This window comes from Stigmatopora argus, chromosome 14 (genome assembly GCF_051989625.1).
Source record: "Stigmatopora argus isolate UIUO_Sarg chromosome 14, RoL_Sarg_1.0, whole genome shotgun sequence".
NCBI classification, from domain to species: domain Eukaryota; kingdom Metazoa; phylum Chordata; class Actinopteri; order Syngnathiformes; family Syngnathidae; genus Stigmatopora; species Stigmatopora argus.
The window spans coordinates 7369910-7385269 of NC_135400.1; the positions used below are offsets into that span (position 1 = coordinate 7369910).

The 15360-nt window shown below is 37.5% G+C and overlaps 3 protein-coding genes across 4 annotated transcripts; 1 reads left to right on the forward strand and 2 right to left on the reverse strand.

Moving 5' to 3' along the window:
- Positions 1 to 309: 309 nt before the first annotated feature.
- kcnj4 (potassium inwardly rectifying channel subfamily J member 4) lies at positions 310 to 8097 on the reverse strand. 2 transcript variants are annotated; one of them, XM_077618323.1, is made up of 3 exons: positions 7840 to 8097; positions 5353 to 5470; positions 310 to 2725 (listed from the first exon to the last, which is right to left on the reverse strand). In XM_077618323.1, the coding sequence occupies exons 2-3, from the start codon at positions 5379 to 5381 to the stop codon at positions 1099 to 1101; spliced, it is 1656 nt and encodes a 551-aa protein (XP_077474449.1). In that variant the 5' UTR covers positions 5382 to 5470; positions 7840 to 8097; the 3' UTR covers positions 310 to 1098. The 2 variants fall into 2 exon arrangements, with proteins under 2 accessions (XP_077474449.1, XP_077474450.1); XM_077618324.1 differs by having other exon boundaries at positions 5340 to 5470.
- Positions 8098 to 9731: 1634 nt separating this feature from the next.
- kdelr3 (KDEL endoplasmic reticulum protein retention receptor 3) lies at positions 9732 to 12963 on the forward strand. Its single transcript, XM_077619401.1, has 5 exons — positions 9732 to 10105; positions 10945 to 11045; positions 11131 to 11289; positions 11355 to 11607; positions 12268 to 12963. Exons 1-5 carry the CDS (start codon positions 10015 to 10017, stop codon positions 12309 to 12311), a joined length of 648 nt encoding a protein of 215 aa, XP_077475527.1. The 5' UTR covers positions 9732 to 10014; the 3' UTR covers positions 12312 to 12963.
- LOC144088748 (GTPase IMAP family member 7) lies at positions 11895 to 15034 on the reverse strand. Its single transcript, XM_077619389.1, has 2 exons — positions 14856 to 15034; positions 11895 to 14058 (listed from the first exon to the last, which is right to left on the reverse strand). The coding sequence occupies exons 1-2, from the start codon at positions 14887 to 14889 to the stop codon at positions 13067 to 13069; spliced, it is 1026 nt and encodes a 341-aa protein (XP_077475515.1). The 5' UTR covers positions 14890 to 15034; the 3' UTR covers positions 11895 to 13066.
- Positions 15035 to 15360: the final 326 nt, after the last annotated feature.

Consider the following 15360-nt stretch of genomic DNA (forward strand, 5'->3'; position numbering starts at 1 on the left):
ATTGTGTTTTAGCACTTCTTCATCCACGTCTATAAGGTAAAATATGTAAAATTGCAAATTTGATCTCATAATATATCACTTAACTCTTCATTTTTTTTGGTCTCTCTTTGTTTGGCTCTATTAATTCATCGAATTATTTGAGAGTTGGGGTGAGTGACAATTTCTGGGGTCTAAAATCCAATTTTATTGTATTGCACCACTGGAAAATTCCAAACCTGTTAGATAAGATCCAAAATACAACAAAACATTCCCAAACATCTTCGTGCACAATGGCAAACAATTACAAAATGGGGAACGTACCCTTTTTTTATGATCAATTTCAGTTGTTTTCACAACCAGTATTGACATTACAATAACTCGTTATGGTTGTGACATCAACTTCTGTTTGGCGATTTTTAGCGGCTGGTGCGAAGGGAGCTGATGACGGAGGAATACTAAGTAAAATCTACTTATTATGAAGCATAATCTGCCCCTTGTTTTTTATCGATTTGTGTTAAAAATTTGGTCTGCCTTGTTGCCAGGAACATCATCGGGGACCCATACCACCCTGGTCACAATCTGTTCCAGCTGCTGCCCTCTGGCAGACGCTATAGGTCCCACAAAGTACGGACAAATAGGCTTAAGGACAGTTTTTTCCCCACATCCATCAGAACTCTAAATTTGCGGTAACACAACACACATTCCCTTCTGAGGTAATATGAAAAGATGTTTGGGTGGTGATCTGCCTCCTACTGGCTGACTGAAGGTAATTGAAAGACAGTGAGAGGTAAGTGACCCGCTCGGGGGAGTGATGCGAGGTATCCATAACGGCAGAATGCCAAATTACGAGTCCGTAACTATCACTTATTTAGGTCTTTTGTCGAGAAAACGCACCTTATGGAGAAGCACTACCAATTTCGTCAAGCGCAGTTTCTGGGTTGTTGATGATGACGACAGGGCCTATGTCTGATTATTATTATATTATATTAAATTCAAAGTCTCTTGCTTTATTATTTCATAGCAACGTTAACTCATTCACCGCCACTGACGATCGCTGTCAATAGCAGCCAATGAGTTAAATGTGTTTTCGAACTAAATCCTACAGATCGCCGGCTCGTTTTACTGGGTCACCGGATCAAGTGGAATGGCGGTCTGTAAGATATCAAACTCCATCTGATGATTGTCCATGTCCAGAACACACAGGACATTTTGACTCCCAGATGTCATCGTGGCATTGTCCTTAAACATATTCTGGAAGTCTACAGAAGTCCTTCTCTCCTCTTTGACGTCCTTGCGAACAATCTGAGCCGAGTCAAAGATGTCTTCTTCATCTTCTTCTTCCCCACAGCTCAGCGCCACCTCGTTCTCGTAGCAGAAAGTGCTGACCGAACGCGGGATTAAGTCTGTTGAAGACATGCAAGCAGAGATGGGAGAAGGCGCAGAGGATGGCCGACTCATCCTCTCGTTTTCCTCGAGTTCTTTAGCGCTGAGGTTAGGTGTTGACGGCACCTCGAAAGTCTTGTGGAAACGTGCGTAATCAACTTTGTAGCAGTTGCGGTCCTCGTAGATGACGGGTTCAAATCTGTGACCCCAGAGGATTTCTCTGGAAAGAAATGAGCTACGGAACTGGGTGGTCATGGCCGTGGCCTCCACCATTCCCTCCAGGATCACAACGATCTCAAATTCCTCCGACTCCAGATCTGCTCGGCTCGTAGTGTACAAGGGGCTGTCTTTGTCTATCTCGTGGACTATCACCAGCGGGGAGACTAGAAACAACCTGTCCGTGCCTTCGTCGTAGCCCACGCTGAGATCCGTCTGCTCCAATGGGATGAATTCGCTTTCGGCCGTGACGTAGGAACGAATGAGCTGCGCCCGGACGTGAGCCTCCACGATGTGGCTCTTACGGAGGTTCCCCACTCTCCACATGAGACACAGCTTGCCATCTCGAAGGGCAATCACAGCATTTTTGGAGAACATGAGTGTCTGGTTTCTCTTCTTGGGTCGCGCCATTTTGGCCATGATGGTACCAATCATGAAGGAGTCAATGATGCAGCCCAGGATGGACTGAACAACCACGGTTAGGACAGCCACGGGACACTCCTCGGTGATGCAGCGCCAACCATAGCCGATGGTAGTCTGTGTCTCCATGGAAAACAAAAGGGCACCAAGAAATCCCTGGACATGAAGGATGCAAGGCATTTTTCGGCTCGGTCCCGCTATAGTCTGGCCGGGGTCGTTTGAATACAACTCCCCGACTCCTAGCCCTCCCCCCTTCACCACGAGGTCTTCCTCAAAGTCACCATGGGAGAGTGAGACGCTGTAGAAAATGATGCCGAAGAAAAGCCAGGAGATAATGAAGCTTGTGCAGAATATCAACAGTAGATATCTCCAGCGGATATCCACACAAGTGGTGAAGATGTCTGCTAGGTAGCGCTGCCTCTTTTCCTCCATGTTAGTGAAAACAACATTGCACTGGCCATTCTTCTTTACAAAGCGGCTCCGTACCTGGCTGGAGCCCCTTGTCAAAACCCTCCCGTTGAAGTTGTTCATCCCTCCTCGTCCCCGTGCACCAGGGACAGCACCGGAGGCTCCTGACCGCCTCCTCCTTTTCCCCCTGCCGTCTGTTTCTCCCGGTTCTTTTTCACAGGCTGTGTGGATGTCGGAAGAATTTTGACCGTTTTGGAGATCCAGTCTGCAGATCTTCAGGCGCTCCACCTCGATCAAATTGTTTGACACAATACTATACCTGTCAGGTAAACAAAAGTGTCAAGGTTAAATGATAAACCACAATCAATCTTATAGAATATTTTGAGCTTAAAATGAATAAAATGTTAACATTTATGGTAAAATACCAGAAGCTGTGGTTGCCAGAATTTTACCAGTTCAAAAAAAAAAACTGTAATAAGTGCATTTTAACAGTTTTAAGCAAAAAACTTTAAAATGTATGCAGGTGCAACTGGTCTGATGGTAGTGACGTCACTGCATTCCTTTTCTCAGCTCCACTGTGCTTTCAGTGTGGCAGTCAAGCATTCTTACTGCAGTGCTAATAGCCTAGCTTAGCATCAGCAGACAGCACACTTTAAAATTTTCATAGTATATGTTTATTTTTTTATGAGCTTTTACATGCAAGGCACTTTCTCTAATCTTGAGTACCTAGCTGCATAGTTAAAACTGAAAGTGTTAAAAATGATAGTGTAGATTTCAATTGCGGTTGGAAGGACGGAGCACAGTGATATTAGTATCAAAAATTGTTACGTATGTATCACAGTGTAAAAAGAATGTACAGAAGTCTACTGTAAATCTTCAAGTTACTGAAATATTACCATACCATTACAGCACAGTATTTTGTGGTTTTCACCTTATTTTAAAATGTTGGCAACCGAAACTGCTAGTGTTTGACTCTAAATTTGATATTCTTAATGTTTGTGGTATGATCAAAATAGGCATGAAAGCTTTATCATTATTCAAACAAAAATTGTTGGTAGTGTGTCGCATAAAATATATTTTCCCATCCTTTGTACAATTATGAGTGACACGTTCAGATCTTCTCTTTTTTCACTTCATCTTTTATTCTGCACTTTGTTTTGTTTCCTGCACTGTGATATTTATTCCTAACAGTGGGCAACTCTTTATATATAAATAAACCAAAATATATTTGGTATATGAAAAGTGGGTTTACAATTTATCAACAACTATGCCTATATTTTGTGTTAGCTAAACTGAAATGTTAACAAATTAATAACCAATTGCTATGTACATATGCCAGGTCTTCTACAGTAGATGTAAAGTTCCTAAAATCATTGAAACAGATTTCTGTAAAATCAATCGAACACAATTAGGAGACAACTTGGGTAAAAATCCTCAGGGGACTTTTTAAATTCCGCAAATTTGTCCCTCCTTTAAGTGGATTATCATTTAGGAAGGTGAGTTCAGTTTAGCTCCATCGGACAGATTGGTGTCATGGCAGATTATCAGATTATTCTTTTTATGAGTCGTTGTCTCCTCATCATTTAAAATTGAAGCAACAGTAATAACGTATATTATACTAATTCCAATTAAGGTGGATCATATTAAAAAGACTTTCTGCTCTGCAAAAAATCCCCATGTATACGCATGCTCGGATTTGTTGTGGAATAATGTAAGGACCATGATATCTACATGTCAAACACCTTCTGGGATTAACAACAATGGAGATTATGAGCACACATCAGTCATGTTTGATCTGACAAATATTCAAATGAAAATGAAAGCCTATCAAGTCACATCTGTTGTACCAAGTACTATAGTTGCCAAAAATGACTCTATACAGTTTACTTTTCATTCAATGTCTATTACATTTATATCTACACTGTCAATTAATATTAAGACATGTACATATTGATCAATTTTTTCATAGTCGAGATATGTCCTCTGTGCTAGGACGAGAACTCTGTTTAGGACAGTACAGGATGGCCTCAGCCTTTGCAAGGACCCGCTTGCTTTAAGTTGGTTCTGACTCACTGCCCAATCGTGCTGTACTATATATATATATATATATATATATATATATATATATATATATATATATATATATATATATATATATATATATATATATATATATATATATATATATATATAGCCCCCAAATTATGGATTTTTTTTTCTCAACATTTAACTCATCTATCGTCATCATCACCATTGATAAACCGGCCAAACATACATGAGTAATGCATGCAAGACAATTGGAAATAGCGACACATAAAATCCACACACAACACTGACATATGTTTCAACATCAATACTAATTCATTTATTACGAATGATATTATTCTATCTTAACATATCGCATTCTTAAATGTCCTTACTACTAGTAACAAGTGTTATTCATTCATTAATCCTTTGAACCGCTCATCCTTAAGAGGGTCACGGGGGTGCTGGAGCCTATCCCAGCCGACAACCGGCTGAATAGGTTGCAAGACAATCATAGGAGACTAACGACCACCACACACTAGTACCGACGGGCAATTTGGAGTGTTCATTCAGCCTATCATGCACATTTTTAGGGATGTAGGAGGAAACCAGTTTACCTGGAGAAAACCCACACAGGCACAGGGAGGACATACAAATTCCACACAGCTGACAAAATTGTTTTCAAATCTTTCTCCAACATTAAAAAAAAAAAAGATATTGTTGTATATCGATATCATGATATAAAATTGGCCATATAGTGATTTTTTTATATCGCACAGCACTACTCCCTCTAAGAATTTTGGACTCTGCACTCTGCTTATTACATATTTTTGTGTTCATCTTCACCCAAACTGGTCCAATCTGCACCACCTTTTGAACAGTCCCACACAGAAGACTGCCTCCATCACCTGTTGGACCTACTTGTTTCCATGGCAACAATAATCCCTCATTTGACGTTTGGGTGGGAGGCCAGAGTCTGATCACTCCCACGGATCAGGCATCCACTTTGCAGGCAATACTTGGGTTTCTCAGAATTCCGCTGCATGGAAGCAGAAAAATTTGAGCACATATATAAATTAATATACATTAATTTAGATTTGAAATGAATCCCTAGCAAGACAATTCCTACAATCTGATTTTGTCTACAGGGCAGTGTCAAATCAGTAATGTGTTGTCGAATTAAAAACGTGGCTTTGGGTTTAATCCTTGTTGACTCATGGACAGATGAGACAAAATAATCTTGCCACAAGGAGCACAATAAATCAGGTTGTGCAATCCTTGTGAAGGAAACCTTAAATGGAATTACATAAATATAGAATAATAGGGGTGGAAAAATACATAGAGAAATATAAAAGAACTCTTTCAGTGCTATTGGTGATGATTGATGAGTATCCATGTGACTCTTAAAAGCAAAATTTCAATGATTTCAATGTGTTTATCACTAATAGACATGTTTATCCACCAAAAGTCAACAATAAAAAATGGATAGAGCCTTCTGTAATGGACTGGATTAAAATAATAATTTATAGAATAGATTAAGAGAAAGATAAATGACTGTTCTCTATACAAAATATACTGCTCCATTCATTGGTTCACTTTTTATTGTTTTATTTCCTTTTGATTTTGTAGTTTTAGAGATTCGAATTTTACATTGATATAAAATACATGTATTTTTTTAGATAGTACAGCTATTTTTGGTTACATTTAACAATTCAGCCATATTTTAAATTTTTTTCTTGACATGCTTAGGTACTGCTAAATGTTTTGTATTTAAAAAGACAAAAAATTGATTTTTTTGCAGTGGTAATTATTTAGCAATATATTTAGTACTGTTACTTATTTTGCATGCAAAAATATAGTACGCCCATTGAATTATCATTGTGGGAGAAATGTCAAATTTCACCAGGAAGAGCAAATAGCATATGTTTATTTTCTGAATTTATCTGAATTTGTGCATAAAAAAAGAAGAACTGTACCTCATCGACTTGCAAGCTTATTGGGAAAGAATCATTGATTGCAAATATAAGTTTAAATTAATGACACTAATGTTAATGTTGACTGGAATTATGATAAATCCATTGGCTCTGTTCTGAGTCAATAACACAGGTACCTAATGTTCACGCTCAGATCTTTCGATTACAGACTTTCCTCCCAGAACGAGAAAATAAGTGATTGTTTAATGACGAATCAAATTCCAATTTAAGTCAGAAATGTCAGCAATGAGAAGTAGAAATTTTCTTCTATTAGCCTTTCAACCACACGTCAAGTGTGATTTTAATGGAAGTATATGTTATTGTTTTCATCCACTGTCACATCCATTGCAAGTCATCTCGGATGCAACTGATTTTAACATTGCTCATTTTTATCTAATTACCAGCGTCATTTACAATGATGGCTGCATATGTGAACAAAAATTGATGAACGTTATTATGAGAAAAGGATGCTGTAAGCAATATTGGTGTGTCAAATTGATGGATTCTCCGCAGTTTTTTCCGCTCTTTCTTCCAACTGTACTTTACATTACTTTTGATTTGATATTATTTTTGCATTCCACTCAGAGTAATTGTTCAAATAGTGCACAGTGTTAAAATTGTTTTAAACACTATTCAATACATTTTTGAACAATAAAACCTCTATCTTGTTTTTTAAACATGTATTTTACCCACAAAAATGCAGTTTACTTCACATGATCATCAGTGTATTGTACGAAGCAGAATTTTCTGTTTTTGTTGATTGTGATCACTTATTCATGTTGACTACTTATCTATGTCAACCACTACTTATTTATTATGTTGACTACTTATTTATTAATAACCTATTTATTGATTATTTATCTATTATTATTATTATTTATTCATTATTCATCTGTTTGTTTGTTGTTGTTACTTATGTTGTTGACTATTTATTATGTTGACTACTTATTTATTAATTATATATTACTTCTTTATTGATTATTTATTAGATATAGTTTGAGTTTGAGGATACAGTTTGAGTTTTTATTGATTATTTATTTATTAGTTGTTGTTATTTATTGATTATTTATTTGTCTATTGGTTTGTTGTTATTATTTGTGCTCTTCTTGTTGAAGCTTTAAATCACATTATACTTGTATAATGACATTAAAAGCATTCCATTCAATTCAATTCATTTTAGGTACATATATTTTAGGTATATAAATGTGTGTATATATATATATATATATATATATATATATATATATATATATATATATATATATATATATATATATATATATATATATATATATATATATATATATATATATATATATATATATATACATATACATACATACACACACCTAAAATATATGTACCTAAAATGAATTGAATAGAAGAAGAATATAATAGTAATATAAGCAGAAATCATAATTTCACAGATACTCACCTGACTACTTGATTGTTGTTTTCTATCTTTTAATTATTTTCGTTGTGAGTTGAAACTTCACTGCTCAAAATCCTACTCTGCAACTATCCATCGTTTAGATTTTTCTATTTGTTCCTACGTCCTCTCGTTCACTTTCATGACGTGAATTCCTCTCCAATACCTCTTCATCGTTCCTTCCTTTTAATCCGTAACTGTCCTCCTTTGCGGAGAGTGTAATCCTGCCACTGAGCACTCTCCTGTGTGATGCCTGGGCTAAAACTGCTGTGTCAATCTGCCCTGCATGGAAGATATGCGTGGAGAGGGGCAGGATGAGGGATGTTATCAGCCGAAGGTGGTGATGGTGATAAAGTATAGAAAAGGTGAATGCTTCCCAAAGTCTTTAAAATGGAAGAAGAGAGCAAAATAAAATACTTGATTGAAACTAAATAACCTCATTCAGGTCAATGATAATGATGCTTCACTTTATTTGTGCATATTAAAGATACTCCATCCAGCTTTTGTAGCTCAATGACGGGGATAGACATCAATGCATTTGAATTGGGAGTGCGAAAATGAACTTTAGATTAAATAGATAGGACGTCTACTACTGTCAATGGCAGCTTTGTTTTAAGTTAAGTGATTAGACTTTAGAAGATTTTCCAACATCAACTCGAAGTGGGGTTGTCGGTGTAAAACTACAAATGTTCCAAACGCAAAGAGAAGGAACAACAGGGTGGCAGAAGTGTAAACTGGAAATAGCTTCAACGTCGTGGTAAACACAGCCACCCACACAAAAACCATGAAAACACAGTAGGAACTGGTTGCATGTAGGTATGTAAAGTACAGTATCCTGAATAGAATGATGACATTTTGCTACTACTGCCTGTTTGAAAGAGAATATTAGGTTTGAATACCAGATGAGAAATAGCAGGAGAGATTTTATACAGTATGAACAATTGGAGATGGATGAGAAGGAAGATGGGATGAACTGACTCTCTGTATATATAAATAGAAGTTAATCACTCCTGGATGTCAGATTAGTTGCCATAACCTTTAGCTTAGACTTGAATTCAGATTTATCCACGGTGTATCCCTGTCTGGAGTACATATGATGCCAGCGTCAGGATATTTGTCTTCATTCAACATTTTTTTTAAATTGAATTAAACTGACAATGAAGAAGAAGAAGCGTATTGATAGTCCATTGGTTCGTCTTCAATTGATTACAGTTGAAACTCAAAGTATGTTGTGAGTGTCTTCAAAATACAGTACTTTTGGGCGCGAGTGGGCAGCCCGGTGGGGCGAGTCGTTAGCATGTCAGCCTCACAGCTCTGAGATACTGGGTTCAAATCCAGGTCGGTCCACCTCTGGGTACTCCAGTTTCCTCCCACATTCCAAAAACATGCATGGTAGGCTGATTGGACACTCTAAATTTCTCCTAGGTATGAATGTGAGCGTGAATGGTTGTCCGTCTCCTCGTGCCCTGCGATCGGCTGGCCACCAATTCAGGGTGTCCACCGCCTCTGGCCCGGAGTCAGCTGGGATAGGCTCCAGCACCCCCTGCGACCCTAATGAGGATAAAGCGGTTAAGAAAATGAGATGAGATTATACATATATATAATATTATATATATATATATTTATATATATATAATATTATATATATATATATATATTTATATTTATTTATATATATATATTATATTATATATATATATATATATATATATATATATATATATATATATATATATATATATATATACATACATACAAGTAGACTTATTTTTGTAATATATATGTATTACATATAAATATTATAAAAATAAGTCTACTTTTATTTTGAAACGCCTGAACGGAATCTTATTTTATCAACACATGAAGCGGACATTGGAGTTTTGCTTTATGAGCTGCCAGCCAAACGTCCGTGATCTGGTCAGCCACGTCACCTCCTCTCTCAGTAGTTTCAATTCGAAACAAGCCTATCTGCCAATGGCCCTGTGACGATGCCTTAAACGTCGCATGTTTTCTTTTTCTTTACTTTTTGTTATTCATTTCAACGAAGTGGGCTTCTCAACGTGCACTGATTTTTTTTGTGGCCTGAACTAATCAAGTTCGCTTGTGGCCTTACAGTTGTTGGTTATTATTGTTGTTATTTTTTTTGTAACTAAGTGTCAATTAAAGGGAAACGGGATCAAAATGAACGTGTTTCGCCTCGCTGCTGACTTGTCGCATCTTTTGGCAATCAACATTTTGCTCATTAAGATATGGAAAACCAAATCTTGTGCAGGTAGGCAGACTTTTTTGTGGTTGTTTTTTTCGCGTAACAATACTTTGCAACTTTCCAAAGTGATATTGATTGAAAATTTGCTCATGGTTTGTACTAAGTTTATATGTCCTAACAAGATGGAATAGGGTTAGGGTTGGGGTTAGGTTTAGGGTTACAGTTATGGTTATGATTAGGGTTATTGTTAGATATTTGGACGTACTAATGGGTAAAGTGTCCCGGCTTTACTACCATAGACGTAGAAGCTACGTGGCATTTTTTAATGCATTCCATGAATAATACTAATACTACACTTCTTATTTTAAATGAACATTTTTTTTTCCTAAGGGTCAGAAAACGCCCTCCAGGCTAAAAGTAAATAATTAATATTTTTTTCCTGAACAATGAATTCCTCAGCAGGTAATTTTTAGAATATTTAAAAATGGCCTTGTAATATTATGATTAATTTACATAAAATTTCATAACTTTTAATTTCCATTTTTTGAGAGATATATGTGCAGAAAGTGCGTATTGTCTTTTCAGTCCGTTTTAGTTTTCTTTTGCTTGCTTCTGAATTTTAATATTTCACTCATTGGCTGCCAATGATATTAATAGAGGTCCAATCCATTTAATATGGGAGGACTGTTTATATAATGCAAAAACATCTGTGATTAATTTTACCTTCAAAACAGTTATAGTTGTGCAAAAAAAAAAAGAATATTTCATATAATCATTAAATGTCGAACATTTACATTCATAGTATGCCATTTCATTAAAAATGACTCTTGTTACCTGGTTAAGGGAACTTAAATGTGACCAGTCTAAACACACAAGCATAATAATTCTTTTTTTTCTGTTTGTAGGCATTTCTGGGAAATCCCAGGCGTTGTTTGCTCTTGTCTTCACCACCAGATACCTTGACTTATTCACCTATTTCATTTCTATTTACAACACAGTCATGAAGGTAACATCCACACTAGCTTACGTATTTCCAGGCTTAGGGGTTATTTTTTTGACATAAAGATCTAAACCACCTACTGTGCTGTCAGGTGGTGTTTTTGGCGATGTCCTACGCTACCGTGTACATGATCTACATACGCTTCAGGAACACTTACGACTCTGAGAACGACTCGTTCCGGGTGGAATTCCTGTTGCTGCCGGTTCTTGGTATCTCCGTCCTGGAGACCTACGCGTACTTTCCCTTTGAGGTAATCAAGTGTTTATTCTTTCTAGCGAGATTCCTTGAAATAATTGCTTTCTTTCTTCGACCAAGCTGCTTTGGACCTTCTCCATCTTCCTGGAGTCTGTGGCTATAATGCCACAGCTCTTCATGATCACCAAGACGGGCGAGGCTGAATCCATCACGACCCATTACTTGTTCTTCCTTGGCCTGTACAGAGCCCTTTACATCGGCAACTGGATCTGGCGCTACCACACGGAATCCTTCTTTGACCAAATTGCTGTGGTGGCTGGTGTCGTGCAGACTATTTTCTACTGTGACTTCTTTTACCTTTACGTCACAAAAGGTGAGTTAAGAGTCCTAGATGGGTGAAATTTAGTCTTAAGATAGGAGACGGGTAGTTAGTAGGTTTGCACCGATGCTATTATCGGAAGGAGCATTAAGATGGCATTAAAATGCAGGCATTAGCTAGTACAGTGGGACCTCGAGATAAGAGCTTAATTCGTTCCGGGACTGAGCTCGTATGTCGATTTCCTCGTAACTCAAATGGACGTTTCCCATAGAAATGAACTAAAAACAAAGTAATTCGTTCCAACCCTCTGAAAAAAACACCAAAAACAGGATATTGGATTGGAAAAAATGTTTTATTTCTTCTAATTCGCCATCTATTGACAAAGTAACAATAGCTAGTGGTTTAATATTACTAAAATGTGTTTAATAGTACTAAAATTACACGGATTTCGAAGGCCAAAAACAGGATATCGGATTGGGAAAACATTTTTATTTCTTCTAATTCGCCATCTATTAACAAAGTAACAAACTTTGGAGTTTTTATTCTGGTCAGTGTTCTTCATACAATTTGTGTGTGTCATATTTGAGATGTATTTATTTGGTGGATAAATGTAGTACACGTTAAATGATAATACCAGTCCGGATATTAAGTATTTTTGGGCCATATAATAAGCAAGACTGAACACTTATTTTATCCTTCCTTTGTATTTTACAGTGCTAAGAGAAAGAGGAAAAATGACCCTGCCGATCCCAGTCTAGCGACAGATGAGCCGACATTCCGTCAATCAAAACAAGTGCTTTAAATTCAATTCCCGTCTAGCCGGTGTTGTTTGTTTACCCCAACTTCTTCGTTGTGTTATGGTACCCCCTCCCCCTTTTTTTATTTGATACGCTGGGATGCAAACACCAAACTGAAAAAATATGTTTTTATGCACAGCCTAAATTGGGCAGTTTGACTACAATGTAAGAACAGATTTTTGTTGGGTGTTCAGAATTCAGAGAAACTCATTGGGTGCCATGGACGGTGGAGATGTCCAATCCCTTTGAACCTAGGTGGTTGGCCTGAATGAATTAATTCACCACCAACCAGTTTTGATTTAATTTGATAAACTCAGCAAACGAGTTTTAATTCAGTTTTCAGTGCAAAATGACACTCCCTCTTTACTTTGTTAACAAAGTACCTTTCAACCCTTGTTGCCAAGGATGTAGCCTTTTTAGTTTTTGTTTACTTTATCTTGAGATAGCGTCATGGATGAAAAAGGGCTAATCAGTTGTTCCATAAACTTATCAAACCAAAAATGCAATATTGAACTACAGTTTATATAAATGCATCCAATCCATTTCAATATAGTACTATTTTAACTCGGAGTGTTTTATGACTGCTCACAAAATTAAATTGCACATTTATTAACATTGTCCTTCATTGTGGAACGTTCAAATGAAAGTGTGTTCCTCAAATTTACATAAATCCGGTGCGCAGGAGTGTGACATCGATAGATGGTGATGACGTTCGTTCATTCTTTCAGGAATGTTTTCCGGTGCTTATACAGCACCTTGCTTCCTTCTCGCACAGCCCCTCCTACTACTTTCACTGCCGAACTGATGGAGAACGGCGAGGCGATTAGAGCCACCGCCTTCTCCGCAACTTTGACTTTCTTCAAAACCTTGCCTTTGTTCTTGTTTGGGTCTTTTATCCCGGCACCTTCTGCCGCACCTTTTCCTAGCGCGTTCAACAGCTCGCACCAAAAGAGCCTTTCGTCCCTCCGCTTTGCTTCCTCTTCCCCTTTCCTGCAACTCATTTGTAACTCTGTCTCCTGCCGTTCTATTTCATCGTCCTCCACCCGAAGGCGCATGTGTGGTCTTTCTTCCAGAATCCTCTCCTGAGCATCCCTGATGGCGTTCTCTGCCTCATTAAACATGGCGTCGCTATAGCAACCGCCTTCGTTTTTGGCCACCAGCTCTTCGATCTTTCTCAGAAGTTGCTCAACTTGAAGCGAGCACGAGGTCGTATTCGCGCGGTTGTCAAAGACATGAAAACCTCCACCGCAGCTTCTTACAAACGATGAAAGCTCCTTGTTCTGCGCCAGAAAATCTTGAACGCAAATTCCTTGCAGTTGATCTCCCCATGTGAACAGCACCAAGCAAAACCTGGCCGCGCCAGGTCCAAATGTTGCCTGGATCCACTCCAGGACATCTCTGTCCTCCTGGGTGAACCTACAAGGCCGCAAGGTCACCAAAAATACGTGGGGTCCGGATGAGGACAGGGGTACACATCGTCCTACTTCTTGAATGATGTCCTGAGGGCACAAGTGTGTGTGAAAGAACCCCGGCGTGTCGACCACAGAGACGCACCTTCCGCCTACTGTCCCGGTCTCTTTCTTTGATCGTGTGGTGACAGAGCAGGGGGAGACGTCCACGCTGAAAGCTGACCTACCCAGGATGGTGTTGCCTGAGGAGCTCCTTCCTGATCCGGTCTTTCCTAGAAGGACGATCCTCAATTCTGCTTCTGATGTGGTTGAAGATGCATGTGTCAAAAAGGAAGAAACTACCATCATTCCCAAATAATCAGGCATCGCCGGCACCTGGCAATTCTCATCTGATTTATTACAAGGTATTTATTAAATGTTTCACCTTGAGAAAAATTGCCCAATGCCTTTATCATTTAGTGGAGTGCAACTGCAGGATAATTATACTTAGTTTCATGAAAGTTATCCTGTGATAAGCACTCAGGGTTTGGCAATATATCAATTTAGTGGTATATCACAATAGGTTATTTATATACACTTATGCCAAAAATTGATGTTTTTAAAATGGCACTGTTATCAACATTTTTATGAGATTAGTGTTTTATGTTAGCTCATTGGCTGCCATTGACAGATTTTGATTGGGATGGGCGAATTAATGAAGGTGAACATTTTTTTTAAATTGATTATTTCATATTTATTGTTATTTGTTGTTATTTGTGCACTTCGTGGTAAAAGCTTTAAATCTCATATACTTGTATAATGACAATAAAAGCATTCAATTCAGTACAATTTTGCTCCCCGTTGGGTATGCTTAATAACAAATACTTCCAAAAATAATTATATTATAGAATTTATATAGAAGGTTATGCCAGGACTATTTTCTTACCTTTGTTAGGGCAACATTTTTGGTGGTATGAATATTGCTCAGTCGGATGAAAATGCTACATTATTAGTATCAAATATAAAATAATAAAAAGTCAAGACTAATGACCCTCTTGGACGTTTATGAACTGATGATTCTATCCCCATAAGATTGTAATATATGACAGTTACATACCTTCAGGTGACGAAGCATTTTTAGATCCTGACATCCTGGCAGAGTATACCGATGGTACCAACAGACAAGATTACTATATATATATTTTTAATAGTAACATTTTTAAGGCTACCAAGAAACTAAAGTGCGTCATTTTTTGCCATACTGCAGTGCCTATTTAAGTGAGCACATCAGCGTTTGGTTTCATGGCTGTAATGTTTCAATATGGTCGTATGGTGGCAGAAATGTCTCAATATATCGAAACGTTGGGGAAAATTCATTTATTAACGCTTAAATGGGCAGTGGTCACTACAATTGACAGCTAATTCAGATTAATCATTTTTATATTTTTATATTACTTATTTATGTTTTTACTGGGAAAACGCACTTTGTGGAGGAGTACAGCCAATTTCGTTATACGCAGCTGTGTATGATGACAATAAAGGCTTTTGATTTGATTTGATTTGATGCAGGAGGTGACTTTTTGGTCATTTGGAAAAAAAAGTCATTTTAATCAGGGTGTGAA

Coding starts and splice junctions, on each gene's coding strand:
- kcnj4 (XM_077618323.1), bottom strand. CDS start 5,381: ATGAGGGATTATTGTTGCCATGGAAACAA. Junction 2,726..5,352: donor TATTGTTGCCATGGAAACAA/GTAGGTCCAACA, acceptor TTTACCTGACAG/GTATAGTATTGTGTCAAACA.
- LOC144088748 (XM_077619389.1), bottom strand. CDS start 14,889: ATGTCAGGATCTAAAAATGCTTCGTCACCTGAAG. Junction 14,059..14,855: donor AAATGCTTCGTCACCTGAAG/GTATGTAACTGT, acceptor CAACCACATCAG/AAGCAGAATTGAGGATCGTC.
- kdelr3 (XM_077619401.1), top strand. CDS start 10,015: ATGAACGTGTTTCGCCTCGCTGCTGACTTGTCGCATCTTTTGGCAATC. Junction 10,106..10,944: donor GAAAACCAAATCTTGTGCAG/GTAGGCAGACTT, acceptor TTCTGTTTGTAG/GCATTTCTGGGAAATCCCAG. Junction 11,290..11,354: donor ACGCGTACTTTCCCTTTGAG/GTAATCAAGTGT, acceptor TCTTCGACCAAG/CTGCTTTGGACCTTCTCCAT.